The sequence below is a fragment of the Ranitomeya imitator genome, chromosome 10, assembly GCF_032444005.1.
Source record: "Ranitomeya imitator isolate aRanImi1 chromosome 10, aRanImi1.pri, whole genome shotgun sequence".
In the NCBI taxonomy this organism is placed as follows: domain Eukaryota; kingdom Metazoa; phylum Chordata; class Amphibia; order Anura; family Dendrobatidae; genus Ranitomeya; species Ranitomeya imitator.
In genome coordinates, this window is record NC_091291.1 from 18,630,740 (window position 1) to 18,653,124 (window position 22,385).

Sequence of the window (22,385 nt, forward strand, 5' to 3'; positions counted from 1 at the left end):
GACCACACTGTTACTTATCTATTTGGAAATAAAGCCTCTGAGATTTATGCATGGATGAGTGCTGCAATTTCCTCCATTCTACAATACTATTGGACTTTCTATATAGTCATTGACGGGCACCATCAAAAGTGAACGAGATAACATGATTTTGTGGAGTGCCAATATTTTGTCTTTTCATTGGCACGTTAAAGAGGTCTTATGAAAACAAGCAATTTTCACCTTGCTTCTTATGGAAAATCTCAAGAATGGAGGTATTTTTAATTTGATATTTTATTGTTCTGACTAGGTTACCATCCACTTCCGTAGTCTGTTAGTGGTGGCCAGTTTCCTAGACAAGGAGCATGATGCTTCCAAGCACATTCCAATAAAGCTTTTACAAGCTGCTAGGAAGCTGGCCTCTGGTCCAAACTGTCCATCCTTATGCCCTTTGGCAAGCAAGGAGCCAAAAAGGGGAGCGACGAGCTCCGGAAAATCAATAGTGAGACAATCTCATTTCCTTAGGAACAGAATGCAGTTGAGAACACTGCTATAAACATTCCGGCTTGATAATATCTTAATGTTCTTACCTTTTCTAGATGGCGATAAGAGACCCACTGCCCACAGAGGATGTTTTAATTTTATGATGGTGTGCGACCAAATTGTCACTTTGAATACAGGGCGCTTCCAGCTGAATTTTTACAACAAATGCTGCAAAACTGACAACTGTAATTCCGATCCAATTGAAAGTATGTAAAATAAAACCACCAACATATGTCATAAAATGTGTATTTTGAAATCTAAAGCTGGCAGCAGGTAGATGCCAGGGGTTGACTATCTAAAGAAACATAACTATTTATAATGTTCCCTTTCTCTTACAATGTTCTAGTGCCACCTCCGAATAACACAAAAAATAGACTCTATTGCAAGTCATGTTTTGTGGAGGGAAGCTACGAATGTGAGACCTATGAGTCTGTTGCCTGCACTTGTAATCAGGGAGATTGCATGGAGTTTACTGGAGATGCAACTCGTCCAGGTAACACTTTTCTGTTTAGGAATTGTATTACTATGCAAAATGTCTTGATGTATAGTTAGCTGGTTGGCTGATAATTAACATGTGACAGATAGAGTCTCTTGATCATTATCTCTGAAATTAGCAGAAGCTTGTTTACTTGTGCTGTTTTAAGAAGTTGTTGTCGTGACATCTAGGGTGTCTCTGGCACTGCCTAGGGGGCGCTATCAGGGGGGCACAAATAAACATAGTGAGTGCAGAAGCAAGTCACGCCGAACTCAAGTACCTTACTCTAATGTAGTGAGCACAGGACCTGGTACAGAGCAGTCATGTGACCAGGGGGCGGAGCCACAGCATGTGAGTGTAGGGAATGACACTGAGCACACAGTGTTAAGGGCACAGACAGAAAACATAGTCAAATAGAGCAAAAAGGTCAAAGCCAGGAGGGAGTGAAGTACCTTTGGGAAAAGACAAAGAGTAAACAGGGACAAGCCAAGGGGTCTGATAACCAGGAGAGACAGAGCAGTACAAAGCAGAATGCAAAGATGGAAGTCAGAGAACAAAGCCGAGTCATACACAGGAAGGCACACTAGCACAGAGGCACAACGTTTACGGACGAGAACCTGGGTCAGCAACCACAAGCCGAGCATACGGAAGTATCACCGACACACAATCCAGGAACTGCCAACATTAAATAGCCGCCCCAGAACCAAAGAGAGGCGGACTAAAATTAACCCTGACCTGACCAGGATGGAGGTGGCACCCTTCTGTCCAGAGTCATGATAGTTGTTTCATCATAGACTTCCCCCTTATCTCAGAGCCACTAAGAAAATTAACTGATATTCATCATGGCAATTTTTAAAGAATGGCTTCTCTTTTAGGGACAACTTCTGTCACCAGGTTTTCCCTTATAAAGTGGGGCTAGCACCTGTAAACCCTGATATACAAAATTTTAGAATGATGTATCTATGTCCGCAACGTAGGGTGTGATCCAGTCTGATGGGCATCGATCTTCTTGATCCAGAGCCTTATCTCTTCTTCTCTCCATCTTGCTTCACCTGGATGATGCATCCTACGTCATCCACACAGCGTCCTCCATCACGCCCTTGCGTAGGCGTACTTCTCTTAGCACAGTAATGTGGCCAAATATCGCCGATGTATGCCCACTACAATGCTTTGCTTTCTAATATGGCAGGAATGGATGCCTTCAGCTGACTCATAGCTAAGATGACAACCCATTGGTATCCCAAGGCCATTATACTAGGGTGCCGATGGGAACACTAAATGGACTCCCGTGCAAGATTCTAGTGTTAGGAATACCTTCCGTGGACGCAATCGTCCTCCTCTGGTTTCCAGACTTCCCTGCCGGTGTGTCCATGCTGGGTGCAGAGTTTCTCATGTGTGAAAGTGGTGAGTTATGTGGAAACATGGACTGCCGCGCTTCCCACTTGTTTCGAGGCCCGGGAGACATGTGACGCTGTGTCATGCAATGCAGAACAATGCCTTCTCTGGTGTTAGCCAATGGTGGAGATGGGTGCCCCCTGCTTTACAGGTGAGCAGGGACTGGCTGGGAGGAAAGCATCACCTGATTTTTATCTTTAGCATTGGGTTAGATATTTAATGGTCAATTCTCATTGGACATTATTCACATACAAAAAATTGTAGAATAATAGGGAAGGGAAAAGGAAAAAGAGGGGTATGTGAATAAAAATTAAATTTTATTGATGTGTTAGATAATAATATGTTTTAAAAAACATTAAATTCACATACATCCAAATGAGGTCGTATATTATTATTTTTATTATTTATTGTTATAGCGCCATTTATTCCATGGCGCTTTACATGTAAGGAGGGGTATACATAATAAAAAACAAGTACAATAATTTTAAACAATACAAGTCACAACTGGTACAGGGGGAGGAGAGGACCCTGCCCGCGAGGGCTCACAATCTACAAGGGATGGGTGAGAATACGGTAGGTCAGGGTAGAGCTGGTCATGTAGCGGTTTGGTCGATCGGTGGTTACTGCAGGTTGTAGGCTTGTCGGAAGAGGTGGGTCTTCAGGCTCTTTTTGAAGGTTTCGATGGTAGGCGAGAGTCTGATGTGTTGTGGTAGAGGGTTCCAGAGTAGGGGTGCTGCACGAGAGAAATCTTGTATACAATTGTGTGACTAGGAGATATATTGGGAAGGGAAGAGTATATTGGGTCATAGTTGAATGGGTAGTTGTGGGAATATCACAAGCGGTAACCCACTAAAGTCCTGATATAGCGCCTGATTGCAGAGATATAATTATTTATACAAGTCTTGGAGAAATGTATGTGACCCTAAAAGTATATAGTATACAATTTCCATGGGTGGCCCAGTGGTTTCCCTTTTAGGGACGGTGAAAGGAAAGAAAGGGTCTATAGGAAACTGTTCGGAAACTACTTTAAGCACCACTCCAGCATTTATTTTAATTGCAGCTCTGAAGTGGTGTTATTAATCTATGATACCTGGCCCTAGTCTCATTCTTACCTGCTGCACCCTTCACCTTCTATCAGCACCACTACAGTTGGTCTTCAGGAGGTTGTGAGCTGTTGGATCACTCCAGGGTTTGTATAAGGAGCGAGCCAAGGGCACTTTTCAATGTAAGTCTACGATAGCCATGTTCTGGCTCTCTATTCTTACATTTAGCGTTTGTGACCATTACCACTGACTTCCGGTCAGTCAAAAGTTGGTTTTACAAGATGGCGCCGTGAAACCGGAGTAACGCCAATAAAAGGAGAAGACAACGGTGGGTAAGTATAAGACTAGAGTCTGGGCCTTAAAACCAGTAGCACCACTCGAGTGCTGTAAACTAAACCTTGCTTTATTCATGAAGAGCACAAGTCATACAAGTTCATCATTCTTGATGGAATGAATAATCTCACAATAGCCAATGGCTTGTAATCTACAGATCTTGGGTAGGTAATCCGGTAGAATCTCCACCACAACAGGATTAACGTTGACAAGGTGATAACTTTTCTCCGCCAACAAATTCAAGACAATAAACTCAAGAGGCATAAATCTTTAATAATGCAGGTGGATACAGGGGTGGACTCATTTTCCAACCTCTTACAAGCTGATCACAAAGTGTCACCTTGCTCGATTTTACGGTGGTCAATTAGAATTTTTTGGGGAAATCGTTTTTTAAGTGTTTATTTTCTCTGCAGCATAACCACAGGGGAAATCAGTCATGGGTATTCCAAAAGGTCATTTCTACAGAACCTCATGACCTTTCTAATTTCCATTCTAAGAAACTCAACCTTCCATTGGCCATAATGGTAGTCACATTAGTTGACGTCTACATGTTCTAGAAGAATTTGGACAAAAAGCCTTGTCCACAGATACAGACATGTGAATATGTCTTTTACTAAACTGTAAACTGTAAACTTTTGGTCTTTTGCATTTAGGCGATGTGGAGAAGAAAAATGCATTCGCTGGCTGCGCTACTAAAGGAGCCTGCGATATTGGATGTAAAATACTAATTGGGACCTCAGTGGGAGAAGTTCAAATCCTGCGGTGCCCTTTGGAAAACATCATATCTGTTAAATAATAACTGCTCTCCGAGAGCCAGAAAATACAGATGAAAATCAAATGAAACTATGCATTGCCTTCTGCGTAAGTTCAAAAAACGTATAAAATAATACGTAAATCAAATAAATTTATGCATTGCTTTCTGCATATGTTAAAAATTCTCTTAAAATACTAAATAAATTTTCTTGCAAATTAAAAACAAAATCTTTTGTGTATTTTTTAAGTATTTCCACTCATTTCTAGCTACTCTATATATGTATGGCACACTATCTAAACCCGACACCCAACCATCCATACCAACTCAGACCATTGAGTTCAAATTAAAGTTCAGGTCCATCTAACATTCGATAGTACAGGAATCATGAATCACAAGCCGTAACTCATGCCCCAAATATTTTTTAGTAAACCGATGTGACGATGAGTCTTCTTTAGAGATAAACAAATAGATTTGATGCTTATCAAACCTGTATCAAATTTTATGAAATTTTGTCAAATTGGAAAATTTGTGATTCGATTGCGGCAAATCACCAAAAATTGCTTCTGCGTTTTTACACGTTGAAGGTTATTGCAATAGCCACAGAGGCACACATGACCACAGATGTGAGAAAACCAATCAGTTTAGGATCTTCCCACTACAGGTCTCTGGTTGATTGCTTTACCAGCCAATCAGATGAGGATCCTCCCAATAGGAGCCGGTATCTGAGTTAAGTATGATCATACCAATGTTGGATAAATTATTTCATTGATATGTAGCTGTTTTCTGATTGGCTGCCATGAGGCCAAGTTTATTTGTGATCTTTTTGAGATGCCAGAATGGGAAAAAGTTGTCATGATGATGCTGACACAGAGACGACTGTTAAAAGGTATCTGTACCTAATCTGCTTTGAAGACAATATGATAAACCTCCACAAGCTGTGACTTGACTAAAGAGAAATCTACGGGCGAAGTGTCTGGAGAAACTGAAGAGAGTGGGATCTGAAGTGACACTCTCGAGAGGGAAGCCTTTGGAGGTTGCCGAGAGATCCCTGAGATGAGAACACCAACTGTGAAAACTGAGTAGTCTGTTTGGCACGAGAAACCTACACGAGATGTTTATCCCCAAAAATATAAAAACAGGCTGAATGAGAGCGTAAGCTAAAATAATTAATTTTTATTAGATAATTTGATAAAAACATTGAAAAAAATGCAAAATAAATATAATGAAAACAGAGAGCCCAAAAAGGGGAGATGCTGTGCCGTGATGCTGTCCTGTAAGTCACGTGATAAAAAGGCGGCACTATTAACAATAGGAGTAGGGTTAATACAAGTTATACTGTACATCCAGGTCAGTGACCTCCTAGGAAAAATTCAAGCTTTATGAAGACTACTATGCAAAAGACAAGCTAAAGTAGCGTAAGTAGAGTAAATAAATGTGTTACCAGGGCAGCCAGGTGGAGCACAGCCGTGTAGGTAGACCTCAGTGTCTCTCCTCACCCCGACGTACGTTTCACGTCCTGATTCTTCTCGGGGTCTTTGAATTCAAATTTACTATGTGACTACTAAATATCAAACAGCTTTCATCTACAAACATTTAGAAATAAGCACCTCAATCTGCCATAGAGCACTTGTACCCTGCTGTGTGCACAAATAATACAAGAAGGACATTGTTCCAGTATGACTCCTCCAATTTTTTAAATAAAAAATAAATGGCTACAAAATTTAAAATGAAAAAAATAGATTATTCAATTATTGTCAATCAGTACGCTTGGGTTGACGTGGTGTGACCACCGGGAAGAGAATCGAGAAGCAAAAATAAGGCAAAAATACTGTAGATTCAGGAGCATGCCTGACAAGCAAGCAAGAAGTAAAATTTTAGACAAGTTCGTGGTTGTGTAAGGAGCACATCGCCCTGGTCAGGTTGTTTTGCTTTTTATAACAAAGGAAAGCGTATTTTGATATTTTGAGAGTAAACAGAATCAAAAGTACATGATTGGAACACCATGTAAACTTAACTCTTTCAATGGCAATCATAGGAACTTTTTAAGATCTTGGTAGACAACTTTTAGCGATGTCCTTGAAGTGGGACATTTTTTTTTCCTTATACCCATACCCCATTCAGACCACACTACTTTTTTGGATATTCAGCACTTCTTTGACACCTCCAATGCCTCTTTCACCTGCTTGAGGGGCTGATGTACTATCTAACAAAAAAGCATCCTGGTTTCACGGACGGTAAAACTTTCACAAATGCAGTTTACCAGGAGGTCTTAGTGGTGCCCATGAAATTTTTCAACTATTGCGGAAGTCCTGGTCAATTCTATTTTTAAAGAGCCTTATGGATGTTCCGGGAGGGTAAATGTATCTCCAATAGGGCAAACTAGGCAGAGTGACTATGTTAGAGTAGTTTAGATTGGTTCAGATGTCAGTTGTTTGGTCCATTTTCAAAACTGAGTCAGAAGGACAATTCTGACAGAGACAGGAAATAGGGAAGAACAAGGATTCCTTTGGAGGCTTGAAGATCCCTCTGCCCCAAAAGATGGACCTTAAGAGTTATAATATAATGGTCTTTTATATAGTTTTCATTTTGATTGTTTTCTGATTTTGGACACTTTGTCCTATGGAGACATTGGTGAAGGAACCATCTTGTGTCCCAAATTTAAGTTGGATCAACATCTTTTTCAAAAAATGGAAACACCTAGGATTAACAAGAAACAGCATTTGTGCTAAATTTTAATCAAAGTAGTTTATATGGGTCCTTCTGTATTTTAAGCCTTCCAGCCAACACACAACATATTGATTTTAATTTCAGGTATTCTAGATTAATTTTAGACTTTTATGCAGCAGCTTAGGTTTCCATGGTTACGACCACTCATATAGTGACAGTTAGCTGTTAATGGTCGTAACCATGGATAAGAAAGTTACTGCAATGCCCTTCACGTGAGATGAGCAACATAGTAAATCAGAAGAACTATAATACATTTCTAAAATTATTAATATTATTATTACACCTTCTACATATTGGTGTAGGATCTTGAAGATGGGTATACCCCTTTAAGTTAGCAGCTTACAAACACAATGGCATGAAGTTTGACCTGACATATAGAAGATGTTGACATGATTGTTGATTTAAACAGAAACAGTAGCACAGTCCACGTGTGAGCATATAAATGCGTTAGTCGTCGGGCTCCCACATAAAAAAAAAAATCAAATTTGATACTGCCCAGAAAACCTCCTTGATTTTGAACATGATTAGGCTCTTGGTCGTCTCTTTTACTATCTTCTGGGCCATTTTATGGACAGGTAAGATCTTTTAAATGTATTTATGATTGTAAGATGAATTTTCGATATCTGTAACACTAAAAAGAAGACCACATGATTTCAAGTGAAGACGAGACGGCAACTCAAGTAAAGTAACAGTCCAGCAGGTCTAAAATGTTATCCTGACCTGAAGACAAGAATATGGAGCTTGTTCTCCTGGAAGAACCACTTTGATGGTTTCTCGTAGGAGGATAGTCCTCCTGTTAGATATTTTTTATGTCCATTATTTGATGTAGTTGTGAAACGGTTTTAAAATATAATAATAATACTACTAGATTAAGATAAATGTTCTGTCTGTCTAGTCTTGGCTCTTAAAGAGAACCTGTTACCAGGATCAGGCACGTTAAATTAATATATGGGCATTAAGGAACTGTCTTACCAGTTTATCAAAGAATCCCAGAATGTTAGAATTGGAAGGGACCTCCAGGGTCATCGTGTCCAACTCCCTGCTCAATGCAGGAGTCACTAAACCATCTCAGACAGATGTCTGTCCAGCCTCTGTTTGAAGATTTCCATTCCCAAAATCGATTCAGAAGGACAATTCTGACAGAGACGGGAAACAGCCAAGGTCAAGGATTTCTTTGGAGGCTTGAAGATCCCTCTGCCACCAACAAGGGACGTTAAGGGTTATAATATAATGGTCTTTCATATAGTTTTACTATTGATTGTTTTCTGATTTTGAACACTTTGTCCTGTGGAGACAATGGTGAGGGAACCATCTTGTGTCTCAAATTAAAGTTGGATCAACATCTTCTTCGAAATAGACACACCTAGGATTGGCAAGAAACAGCATTTAGGCAAAATTTTTAGTTAAGTCTTTAATATGGGTCCTTCGATATTTTAAGCGTTACAGCCAACGTACAACATACTGATTTTGAGGAAATAAATTCTAGATTAATTTTAGACCTTTATGTACACAACATTGCAGCCGATGAGGCATCTATGGTTACGACCACTCATATAGTGACAATTAGTTAGTTGTTAGTGGTCGGAACCATGGATACCTAAGTTACTGCAATGTCCTGACATGGGATAAGCAATATAGGAAATTAGAAGAAAAATACTACATTAAGTGCCATTGCAACTCAGAAGAAATATAAAAGGTACATTCACTATAAAAATCTAAAACATGGTCAATCTTTAATTATCTTTGGAATTTTGTGTGCAATAAGCTGTTCGTGCATCAGGGCGAGACTGTGATTGGGGTATTTGGCTCTATGGAGGCTCTTCAGCTGCCTCTGGTGTCAGTATATTTTTACTGTTTTAAATTTCACGCTTGTGCAGTTTTGTCCCATTACATCTGGCGTATAAGTAACACAGCATTTCATAAAAGGAACATTATACCAACAGTAAAATATAGTGGTGGTAGTATGATGGTCTGGAGCTGGTTTGCTGCTTAATGACCTTGAACCATGAATTCTGCTGTCTACCAAAAAATCCTGAAATAGAGGAGGTTGTTGGCTAAAATCTTGGGATATATGACTCCATCCATCTTTCCTTCAATACGGTGCAGTCGCCCTGTCCCCTTTGGAGAAAAGTACCCCTAAAGTATGATGTTTTTCCCACCATGCTTCACAGTTGGGATGGTGTTATTGGGGTTGTACTCATCCTTCTTCTTCCTCCGAACACGGCTAGTGGCGTTGATACCAAAAAGTTATATTTTGCTCTCATCTTACCATAAGACCTTCTCCCATGCCTCCTCTGGATCATCCCCATAGTCATTGGTGAACTTCAAACAGGCCTAGACATGTGCTGGTGTGAGCAGGGGGACCTTGTATGCCCTGCAGGATTTTAATCCATGAGGGTATTGTGTCTTACTAATGGTAATATTTAGCCTGTGGTCCTAGCTCTCTTCAGGTAATTGCCTAGGTCCTCCCATGTAATTCTGGGCAGATTCCTGACCTTTCTCAGAATCTTCCTTACCCCACAAGGTGAGATCTTGCATGGAGTCCAGCCCCAAACTGAGGCAGATTGACAGTCATCTCGTGGTTCTTCCATTTTCTAATAATTGCACCAACAGTTGTTGCCTTCTCACCAAGCTGCTTGCCTAGAGTCCTGTAGCCCATCCCAGCCTTGTACAGGTCTGCATTTTTTCCCCTGGCATCCTTAGACATCTCTTTGGTCTTGGCCATGGTGGAGAGGTTGGAGTGTGATTGATTCTATTATCTACCTATCCTATTATCTATCTATTAATCTATTATCTATCTATTATCTATCCATTATTTATTATCTATCTATTATTTATGTATCTATTATCTATCATCTATCTATTATCCATCTATTATCTATCTATTATATATCTATCTATTATCTATCTATTATAATAGTTTTAAATAAATAAATAATTATTTATCTATTATCTATCTAGCATCTATTATCTGTTATCTATCTGTCGTCTATCTAGCTATTATCTATCATCTATCTCTCTATCTATCTATCTATCTATCTATCTATCTATCTATCTATCTATCTATTATCTGTTATCTATCTATTATCTATCTATCTATTATCTATCTCTCTATCTGTTATCTATCTATTATCTATCTATCTATCTACGGTATCTATCTAAGAGAAAGAGAAATAGAGCAGCACAAAGAAAGAGTCCGGGTGCAGACCCCCCCAAGGCAAATACCAAACCTCAATTATAAAAATCCAGACAAATTGGAGGCAGCACACCATTTTGTAGTTAAAAAGGAGCTATTTAATCAGCCCAGAAAGCGACGTTTCGGTCCCAACAGGACTTGAGAAAGGTTCTATCTATCTATCTATCTATCTATCTATCTTCTATCTATCTATTATCTATCTATTTTCTATCTATTATCTATCTATCTATTATCTATCTATTATCTATCTATCTATCTATCTATCTATCTATCTATCTATCTATCTATTTTCTATCTATTATCTATCTATTATCTATCTATTTCTATCTATTATCTATCTATATATCTATCTATTTTCTATCTATTATCTATCTATCTATCTATTTATTATCTATCTATCTATCTATCTATTATCTAACTATCTATCTATCTATCTATCTATCTATCTATCTATCTATCTATCTATTTTCTATCTATTATCTATCTATTATCTATCTATCTATCTATTATCTATCTATTTCTATCTATTATCTATCTATATATCTATCTATCTATTTTCTATCTATTATCTATCTATCTATCTATTTATTATCTATCTATCTATTATCTATCATCTATCTATCATCTATCTATCTATCATCTATCTATCTATTTCTATCTATTATCTATCTATTATCTATCTATCTATCTATCATCTATCTATTTCTATCTATTATCTATCTATCTATCTATCATCTATCTATCTATTTCTATCTATTATCTATCTATTATCTATCTATTTCTATCTATTATCTATTATCTATCTATTTTCTATCTATCATCTATCTATCTATCTATCTATCTATCTATCTATCTATCTATCTATCATCTATCTATTATCTATCTATCTATTATCTATCTATTATCTATCTATCTATCTATCTATCTATCTATCTATCTATCTATCTATCTATCTATCTATCTATCTATCATTTATCTATCTATCTATCTATTATCTATCTATCATCTATCTATCTATCTATCTATCTATCTATCTATCTATCTATCTATTATCTATCCATCATCTATCTATCTATCTATCTATCTATCTATCTATCTATCTATCTATCTATCTATCTATTATCTATCTATCTATCTATCTATCTTTTTATCTATCATTTATCTATCTATTATCTATCTATCTATCTATCTATCTATCTATCTATCTATCTATCTATCTATTATCTATCTATTATCTATCTATCTATCTATCTATCTATCTTTTTATCTATCATTTATCTATCTATTATCTATCTATCTATCATCTATCTATTATCTGTCTTTATATAAGATTGATTTATTTGTTTTGTAAACTAGCCTTACGTTACATGGAATATTATGATGTGAAGAAGGTGATGTTAAAAACGCATTGCATACGGATGCCATAGTGATGCTTGGTGAGAAAAAAAATCGCACACTTGCATTGCACTTGCATAACATACGGAGTGACATTCTCATGACTTTTGTCCGACTTTTTGTGATGAACATTGGAGCCACATTCACACTAGCAGTATTTGGTCAGTATTTTGCATCAGTATTTGTAAGACAAAACCAGGAGTGGGTGATAAATGCAGAAGTGATGCACATGTTTCTATTATACATTTCCTCTGATTTTTCCACTGCTGGTTTTGGCTACAAATACTGATGTAAAATACTGACCAAATACTGCTAGTGTGAACGTGGCCTAAAGGTCTCCAATCAAACTTATCGTGTAGACTTGTCGTCTAGTTACCTTCAACTGAAGCTTTAGATTAATCGACAATGAAGTTCGTCTTCATCTTTTTGGTCTTTGCTATTGGTGAAATCACCGTATGTAAGAGAAGAATATTAGTTTATATTATATCTTACTTATGACTAACGTTCGTTATTTTTGTTAACTTTATTGACTTTTCTCAGGTTACCACGACGGACCACATAAGGATCTAGAACGCTAAAATGGAAGAGATCGAATCATTATTTCTAACTAAAACTTGATACTGTTCTATGTCACGACATATCATAAAAAACAAGGGTTGAGCATATTTGTTACTCACATGTTGTAGGATGATTATTGTGAACCTCAAGGTTCTCCTGTTTCTTTCGTGGAGGTCCAGACCAGCTCACATGTGGACATCACAAAATTGATAGCTATTGTGTCAGGCTCCATCTTCTGGTTCTGGAATGAACCTATCATCCATGATATAATCCCGAAGTTCTTCATAGTTAGTAGGATTGAAAAAAGACATATGTCCTTCAAGTTCACGAGAGGAATGGAAGAAGACATTGAATGAAGGGAAGAGGTATACTGTAGGTCCAACTGTCTTTTGAACTCTTTGTTATAAACCTTAATATTGAATGGCATAATCACTGGTACTAAATGTCAGTGATGGCCAAAGTCACCGTGTAGTCACAGCCTTAATTTTTCTCTTCAAATATTTTCTTAGGTGAGGCCATAATATGTCAAAAATGTAAGGAAATTGGTCAAGACGACTGCTCAGGACCCTCAGAGGAGTGCGAAAATGTAGATGCTGTTTGTGCTAAAGCAATTGAACACAGCAGTATTTGTAAGTTGGACCAAAGAAATAAAAATTGTACATATTAGTTACTTAAATATGCATAAATATCACTATTTTTGTGCGATATGACAAATTGTTCTTATAGGACTGATTACACAAGTACCCAGTTCACTATTTGGAAACACACTTCTCTTCTGTCAAGGTTTTATCATTCCCTACAGCCTAGGGATGTTGTGATTGACAAATTGCCACCCTATAAGATCTGGAGTGCCAGTATTGTGAGTGACAGCCCAGTTGTCCAATCTGATTCTGGAGCTGGCTGGGCGGCCAGCATTTTGATTGACAGCTGTGCTGCTCAAGCTGGCCTACTCTGAGGGCGTTCCTCTGGGTGTCTCCCGTTCCTGATTATTTGCTAGCTATTTAGCTGGCTACTTTTGAGCGGATCGTTGTCAGCTCTAGCATTGCTCTGTGATGTGTGTGCTTGGCTTTGTGTCTGATTTCCTGATCTCGTTGCCGGACCTAAGATTTGTTGTGACTCTTCGTGTGTGTTATCCCTTTTTGCTCTTGACGCTCTCTGACCTCAGGTTCCTGACCCCGGACTTGGCCACTGACCATCTGTTTCTCTTATCCCCTTTAACTTGATGTACTCTCCGGGCATTAGTCCCCGTGACTGTTACATGACCATGTCCTTGTATTGCCCCTCTAAGCTACTAGTTCTCCTGGTGTCTGCCTCAGACCTTCTGACTACCCTGTCTCATAGCTTGTTACTGAGACTCACAGCCTCCAGATATTTTTCATTTTCTGTTTTTTTTTGTCTGTACTTTTGTTTTTAAATGGGTGGGTATGGCTTCCCCTGACGAGGAAATAAACTGGTGTGCTTCCTGGGTGGTTCTTGGGACCAGGAAGAAGCACCTGCTAGATGCGAAACGGCTATTATCATACATAGGAGTATGCTATTCACTACCACGCTGTTAATTTTAACTACGGTATTTTGAAATAAAGCCTCTGAGCTATCACTTTTAGGCAAAGTGCAACAATTGAACATTCCCTTTAAGAGGAAAAATCAGTCTTTTCTGAGGTAGTGCAAATAATCAACAAGTCAGTAATCAACTTTTAAGATAAGAGAAACTTTCACGTCATCATCAGGAACATTTTTTTCGCAAAGTCTTCTTTCTTTGTAAAACCAGTAGAGAGCACCTTTTAGAAGGTGCAAACTATATACATAGGACAGTTCGGGAATCATTCACCGTCCATGATTCTAATGTTCTTTAAAACCATGATAACTTTTGTGCAAACTGGAACAAATAGGGATCCCGGGAAAACAAAGTGATCCCTTTAATCTTACTTCTTCTAGATGGCGATTCTGAGGTCACGGCCTTCAGAGGATGTTTGGATTCCATGACCAAGTGTAACCAACTTCTGACTATGAATGCAGGTGTCTTCAATATGACTTTTTACTGCGACTGCTGCGACACTGATGACTGTAATAGCGGTACAATTGTAGGTATGTAAAATAAACCATCAACATACAGTATGTCATATAATGTGTGGTATAAAATCTGAAGCTTGCAGAATGTAGATGCCAGGGTTTGCAGGACCCATGGCAATCTGAAAAAAAGCGAACTATTTATATTGTTGCCTTCTTCTTATAATATTCTAGTGCCACCACTGAATAAAACAGAAAATGGAGTCATTTGCCCACAATGTTTCGTGGCGGGAAGCTACCAATGTGAGGAGTATGGTTCTATTGCCTGCACTGGTAATCAGAGAGCTTGTATGCAGTTTAGTGGAGATGCGACCCGTGCAGGTATCACTGATGTCTGTTTAGGAACTTTATTACTATACAAAATGTCTTGTTGTATAATTTGCTGCTTGGCTGTTAATTAATGCGTGACAGATAAAGTGTCTTGTTCACAGGACCGGCGTTAGGATCAGACAAACAAGGCAAATGCCTAGGGCACAACCCACAAAGTGGGCCCCCTGCTTCTGCAGCCCCTTTATGAAGTACACAGAGGGTGTAAAGCATTACTTACAGTAAGGGCTGGCGTTAGGGGTAGGCAAACAAGGCAAATGTCTAAGGCCCCACCGACAAAGGGGGTCCCGTTCTTCTGCAGCCCCTTTATAAAGTGAACAGAGGGTGTACAGCATTGCTCACAGTGAATAATGCTCTGTAGTCCCTGCCCGTGCCTCTCTCCCCTTACTCTGGCAGTGTCGGGTTGGATGCTGAGAGTGAGGGGGAGGGGCTGTCTCACAGCACCGCAGAGGTCAGACGCTAGGGGCAGGAAGCTACCTGCAGTCCTGTCTGTGTCTGTGTCCCCTCCTACTCATCATGGCTGCTGCTAAACCATATATATCTGTTTCTGTGTGTGTACATGTGCACAGTATACAGTGTGTGTTTCTGTATATGTGTATATAGTATGTGTGTACATATATACAATGTACAGTATGATTGCGTATATCTGTGATGTGTATATATATATATACATATATAAGTACTGTACATATAGTATATAGTATGTGTGCATTGGTATACATTTATTATATATATATATATATATATATATATATAGTACAGACCAAAAGTTTGGACACACCTTCTCATTTAAAGATTTTTCTGTATTTTCATGACTATGAAAATTGTAAATTCACACTGAAGGCATCAAAACTATGAATTAACACATGTGGAATTAAATACCGTATATACTCGAGTATAAGCCGAGAATTTCAACCCATTTTTTTACTCGAGTCATACCCAGGGGTCGGCAGGGGAGGTGGAGTTGCAGCTGTCTGTCTAAGCATACTCACCTGCTCCTGGCGCGGTCCCTGGTTCCCCGATGCCGGCAGCTTCTTCCTGTAGTGAGCGGTCACATGGTACCGCTCATTACAGTAATGAATATGGACCCCACTCCACCTCCCATAGGGGCGGAGCCGCATATTCATTACTGTAATGAGTGTTACCATGTGACCGCTCACTAGAGGAAAAGCTGCCGGCGCCGGGAAAGCAGGGACCGTGCCAGGGGCAGGTGAGTATAAGCAGTGCGCGATATTCACCTGCTCCCCGTTCCACCGTTGGCGCCGCTGCATCTTCTGCATCCTCTGCACTGATGCTCAGGTCAGAGGGCACGGTGACGCGATTAGTGCGCGCCGCCTTCTGCCTGAGCAGTCAGTGCAGTGGACGGGGAACGTAGCGGCGGCTGGCGGCGGTGGAACGCGGAGCAGGTGAATATAGGAAGTGCCGAGGGCCTGAGCGATGGAGAGGTGAGTATGCGATTTTTTTTATCGCAGCAACAGCATATGGGGCAAATGACTGTATGGAGCATCTTATGGGGCCATAATCAGCATTTATGGAGCATTACATGGGGCAAATGACTGTATGGAGCATCTTATGGGGCCATAATCAGCATTTGTGCAGCATTATATGGGGCAAATGTCTGTATGGAGCATCTTATGGGGCCATAATCAGCATTTGTGCAGCATTATATGGGGCGTATTTTGTATGGAGCATCTTATGGGGCCATCATGAACTGTATGGAGCATTATATGGGGCTCCTGATTCAATATGGATATTCAAAAACACTTAACCTTCTGATGTCTCAATTAATTTAACTTTTATTGATATCTTTTTATTTTTGAAATTTACCGGTAGCTGCTGCATTTTCCACCCTAGGCTTATACTCGAGTCATTAGGTTTTCCCAGTTTTTTTGTGGCAAAATTAGGGGTCTCGGCTTATACTCGAGTATACACGGTACTTAACAAAAAGTGTGAAACAACTGAAAATATGTCTTATATTTTAGGTTCTTCAAAGTAGCCACCTTTTTCTTTGATGACTGCTTTGCACACTCTTGGTATTCTCTTGGCGAGCTTCAAGAGGTAGTCACCGGGAATGGTTTTCAATTCACAGATGTGCCCTGTCAGGCTTAATAAGTGGGATTTCTTGCCTTATAAATGGGGTTGGGACCATCAGTTGTGTTGAGCAGAAGTCTGGTGGATTCACAGCTGATAGTCCTACTGAATAGACTGTTAGAATTTGTATTATGGCAAGAAAAAAGCAGCTAAGTAAAGAAAATCGAGTGGCCATCATTATTTTAAGAAATGAAGGTCAGTCAGTCCGAAAAATTGGGAAAACTTTGAAAGTGTCCCCAAGTGCAGTGGCAAAAACCATCAAGCGCTACAAAGAAACTGGCTCACATGAGGACCGCCCCAGTAAAGAAAGACCAAGAGTCACCTCTGCTTCTGAGGATAAGTTTATCCGAGTCACCAGCCTAAGAAATCGCAGGTTAACAGCAGCTCAGATTAGAGACCAGGTCAATGCCACACAGAGTTCTAGCAGCAGACACATCACTACAACAACTGTTAAGAGGAGGCTGTGTGCAGCAGGCCTTCATGGTAAAATAGCTGCTAGGAACCCACTGCTAAGGACAGCCAACAAGCAGAAGAGACTTGTTTGGGCTAAAGAACACAAGGAATGGACATTAGACCAGTGGAAATCTGTGCTTTCGCCTGATGATGAGTCCAAATTTGAGATCTTTGGTTCCAACCACCGTGTCTTTGTGCGGCGCAGAAAAGGTGAGCCACCTTTTGCTTTGATGACTGCTTTGCACACTCTTGGCATTCTCTTGATGAGCTTCAAGAGGTCGTCACCGGGAATGGTTTTCACTTCACAGGTGTGCCCTGTCAGGCTTAATAAGTGGGATTTCTTGCCTTATAAATGGGGTTGGGACCATCAGTTGTGTTGAGCAGAAGTCTGGTGGATTCACAGCTGATAGTCCTACTGAATAGACTGTTAGAATTTGTATTATGGCAAGAAAAAAGCAGCTAAGTAAAGAAAATCGAGTGGCCATCATTATTTTAAGAAATGAAGGTCAGTCAGTCCGAAAACTTGGGAAAACTTTGAAAGTGTCCCCAAGTGCAGTGGCAAAAACCATCAAGCGCTACAAAGAAACTGGCTCACATGAGGACCGCCCCAGGAAAGAAAGACCAAGAGTCACCTCTGCTTCTGAGGATAAGTTTATCCAAATCACCAGCCTCAGAAATCGCAGGTTAACGGCAGCTCAGATTAGAGACCAGGTCAATGCCACACAGAGTTCTAGCAGCAGACACATCACTACAACAACTGTTAAGAGGAGACTGTGTGCAGCAGGCCTTCATGGTAAAATAGCTGCTAGGAAACCACTGCTAAGGACAGGCAACAAGCAGAAGAGACTTGTTTGGGCTAAAGAACACAAGGAATGGACATTAGACCAGTGGAAATCTGTGCTTTCGCCTGATGATGAGTCCAAATTTGAGATCTTTGGTTCCAACCACCGTGTCTTTGTGCGGCGCAGAAAAGGTGAGCCACCTTTTGCTTTGATGACTGCTTTGCACACTCTTGGCATTCTCTTGATGAGCTTCAAGAGGTCGTCACCGGGAATGGTTTTCACTTCACAGGTGTGCCCTGTCAGGCTTAATAAGTGGGATTTCTTGCCTTATAAATGGGGTTGGGACCATCAGTTGTGTTGAGCAGAAGTCTGGTGGATTCACAGCTGATAGTCCTACTGAATAGACTGTTAGAATTTGTATTATGGCAAGAAAAAAGCAGCTAAGTAAAGAAAATCGAGTGGCCATCATTATTTTAAGAAATGAAGGTCAGTCAGTCCGAAAAATTGGGAAAACTTTGAAAGTGTCCCCAAGTGCAGTGGCAAAAACCATCAAGCACCACAAAGAAACTGGCTCACATGAGGACCGCCCCAGGAAAGGAAGACCAAGAGTCACCTCTGCTTCTGAGGAAAAGTTTATCCGAGTAGCCAGCCTCACAAATCACAGGTTGACAGCAGCTCAGATTAGAGACCAGGTCAATGCCGTACAGAGTTCTAGCAGCAGACACATCTCTACAACAACTGTTAAGATTAGACTTTGTGCAGCAGGCCTTCATGGTAAAATAGCTGCTAGGAAACCACTGCTAAGGACAGGCAACAAGCAGAAGAGACTTGTTTGGGCTAAAGAACACAAGGAATGGACATGAGACTAGTGGAGATCTGTGCTTTGGTCTGATGAGTTTAAATTTGAGGATCTTTGGTTCCAACCACCGTGTTTTTGTGCGACACAGAAAAGGTGAACGGATGGACTCTACATGCCTGGTTCCCACCATAAAGCATGGAGGAGGAGGTGTGATGGTGTGGGGGTGCTTTGCTGGTGACACTGTTGGGGATTTATTCAAAACTGAAGGCATACTGAACCAGCATGGCTACCACAGCATCTTGCAGCGGCATGCTATTCCATCCGGTTTGCGTTTAGTTGGACCATTATTTATTTTTCAACAGGACAATGACCCCAAACACACCTCCAGGCTGTGTAAGGGCTATTTGACCAAGAAGGAGAGTGATGGGGTGCTATGCCAGATGACCTGGCCTCCACAGTCACCAGACCTGAACCCAATCAAGATGGTTTGGGGTGAGCTGGACGCAGAGTGAAGGCAAAAGGGCCAACAAGTGCTAAGCATCTCTGGGAACTCCTTCAAGATTGTTGGAAGACCATTCCCGGTGACTACCTCTTGAAGCTCATCAAGAGAATGCCAAGAGTGTGCAAAGCAGTCATCAAAGCAAAAGGTGGCTACTTTGAAGAACCTAGAATATAAGACATATTTTCAGTTGTTTCACAAATTTTTGTTAAGTATATAATTCCACATGTGTTAATTCATAGTTTTGATGCCTTCAGTGTGAATTTACAATTTTCATAGTCATGAAAATACAGAAAAAAATCTTTAAATGAGAAGGTGTGTCTAAACTTTTGGTCTGTACTGTATAAGATGGGAATGCTGTAACAAATTGTCTTTATAACTTATAAATCCCATAATTTTGTGAAATTCAGTCATTGCCTGAAACCATTGACCGGCCTTTCAACAGGGTAAACCCCCACCCCTTACAGTGGCTGAATAGGGTGGTGTGATTTGGTTTTATTCACCATTGTCCGATTTTAACACGTAAACTAATCAATGTGAAAAAAGTCTTGGGGGGACAGCTTAATGCTGCACTGGGATGAGGAAATGTGCGTGATTGCTGATGTTGGTTGCGAATGTCCAATGATAAGGGCAGGGCAGGAGGCACCGACGCCTGCATCCTAGACATGGGATTGGCAAGCATGTAGCACAGGCGCCGAGGCAGTGGGGTCACTGATTGTTGACCCAGGCCCACCTAGTCGCATGCTTGGTTGACATGTGCCTGAGCACTGAGCATGCTGGTGGTGATCAAGCCTGTAAATGCACTATCCATTCTCCAGCATCTTTTCCTACACTAAATACCGCTAACAAAGGTATTTGTAATGAATAGATGTAACCCTGAAAAGGACTTTTGGTTATAGGTTTCAGCAGTAAGGATTGTAAGGCATTACTCTCCCTTCTTCAGCAGCTATCCCTACTCTGTTTCCGGGGTACAGTGTGGTAAACATTGCGCCACCCAATGATGTGTTGCAGCCGATCAATCACAGTAGTGCCAGAAGCCAACATGGCTATGTCATTACCGCGATTGGCAGGCAATCCCCGCATGTTTAGTGGCTGAAAACCCGCAGCACAAAAAGACCACGTGCATCTCGGATTCGAGCATGTGCTCGATCAACCAAGATACTCGAGTATTAAGCATGCCAGAGCACCCTGATGCTCGATCAAGTATCGAGCAGTGCCGAGCACGCTCGATCATCACTGGTGGTCAAGTTACAATTTGTCGGGAAATGTGTTGATAAGTTTTATTTTCTCTCTTTATCTTACATGGGTTTTCCTTTACATCACTTCTAGAGAACCTCATGACATTTCTCATTTCCATTCTAAGAAACTCAACCCTTGCATGACCCGGAATGGTAACCGCATTAGTTGACATCCACTTTTTCTAGGAGATTATGCAGCAAAAAGCCTTGTCCACAGATACAAAAATGTAAATGTGACTTATAGAAATGTTAATTTACATCCCTTTGCCTTACTTTTGTTCTCTTGCATTTAGGCCATGAGGAGGGCAACTATTTTATGGCTTGCTGCGTTTCAGAAATTGTCTGTGAAATTGGATATGGTGTACTAATTGGGTCCAGTGTGGGAGAGTATAGAAACCTGAATTGCACCGTGCAAGGATAATATCTGTTAAAGACTAAGTGCCCTCCAAGGGTCAGACAATAGAGATGAAAATCGAAAAAAAAACTATACATTGATTTCTCCATATGTTAAAAATTCTCTTAAAATACTAAATAAATTTTCTTGCAAATTTGAAAAAAAAACCTCTTGTGTATTTTTTGCATGCGTAGCCACCCCATATATATATGGCACACTATCTAAACCCGACACCCACTCCATGACCTTTATGGACTCGAGTTACCATTATGATATCCATACCATCTCAGACCATTGAGTTCAAATTAAAGTTCAGGTCCATCTAGCATTCGATAGCACCGGAATCATGAATCATAAGCCATAACTGATGCCTCAAATATTTCTTAATAAACAGATGTGACAGTGAGTCTTCTTTAGAGATTAAGTAATGGATCTGATGCTAAACAAATCTGGGTCAAAGTATATGAAATTTGCAGGTCCTGGCAAATTAAAACAATTTGCGATTCAGTTGTGGCAAATCACCAAGAAAAGTTCTCCTGTATTTTTCTACTTTGAAGGCTATTGGATTATCCACATAAGGCATGCCTGACCTCAGACGCAACCACGCAGCCTTCCCTATAATGCCTTGCAGCTATCTCATGACATGAGAAAGGAAACCCATCAGGATGGACTATTGTAGCCTGTATAAAAGCCAAGGCAGGGAATTTAGCGTCTGTTTTATTGTGATTTATGATGGTGAATAGTGAAACCACATCAAAGCTCACAGACCAGTGGAGCACCCGCTAGGACCATGGGGTACTTGGGCAGGGTCCGTCTGTTCTTAAGGGGGATGTCACGGCAGCAGTGACCCGGTCCGTGGCCCTGGGCATCCAATAAAAGTAATGAAATGAAGGGGAAATAGAGTCTATAGGGGGTTAGTTTGTGACGCCACCTGTGGTGTCCGGCAATGGATGGCTGACACTGGTTAAGGGGATCGGTGGGGCTGATGGTGACACAGCTGGAATGGTTCTGCTCCCCACAGGTGGAGCAGGGCCCCAGGCTTACCGGTATAGTTGATAAGGGATTGTAGATGATGGAATGCAGGACTGAGGGAGCATGAAATGACTGATGGACACAAGGATTGCAGTTTCCTTTACCTTTATGTAACAATCGGCATCACTGCATGGCCACCTGTCTGATACATCAACTCACTCATCCCGGGCGATGCTGTGAGTTCTGTCTGCTGCAGGCTCCATGTGGTGTGCCTCATTGCTGCCTGTTCTATGTACACTTCCTGGCTGTGTGCATAGGGGGGCGGCGCAGGCAAATCCAGATTCTTATTGAGACTGTGTGCACCTCGC

General features: G+C 40.5%; 1 protein-coding gene across 2 annotated transcripts in view; it reads left to right on the top strand.

The window, feature by feature from the left end:
* LOC138651047 (phospholipase A2 inhibitor and Ly6/PLAUR domain-containing protein-like) overlaps positions 1–4,736 on the top strand; it is a 47,432-nt gene extending 42,696 nt beyond the window's left edge. The window contains exons 4-6 of one of the 2 annotated variants that reach the window (XM_069740986.1): positions 576–725; positions 866–1,012; positions 4,419–4,736. In XM_069740986.1, the coding sequence (XP_069597087.1) occupies positions 576–725; positions 866–1,012; positions 4,419–4,561 (440 nt within the window). In that variant the 3' untranslated portion in view covers positions 4,562–4,736. The remainder of the gene's footprint in view (positions 1–575; positions 726–865; positions 1,013–4,418) is intronic. The other variant, XM_069740987.1, reaches the window with a different exon arrangement.
* The last annotated feature ends 17,649 nt before the right edge of the window (positions 4,737–22,385 follow it).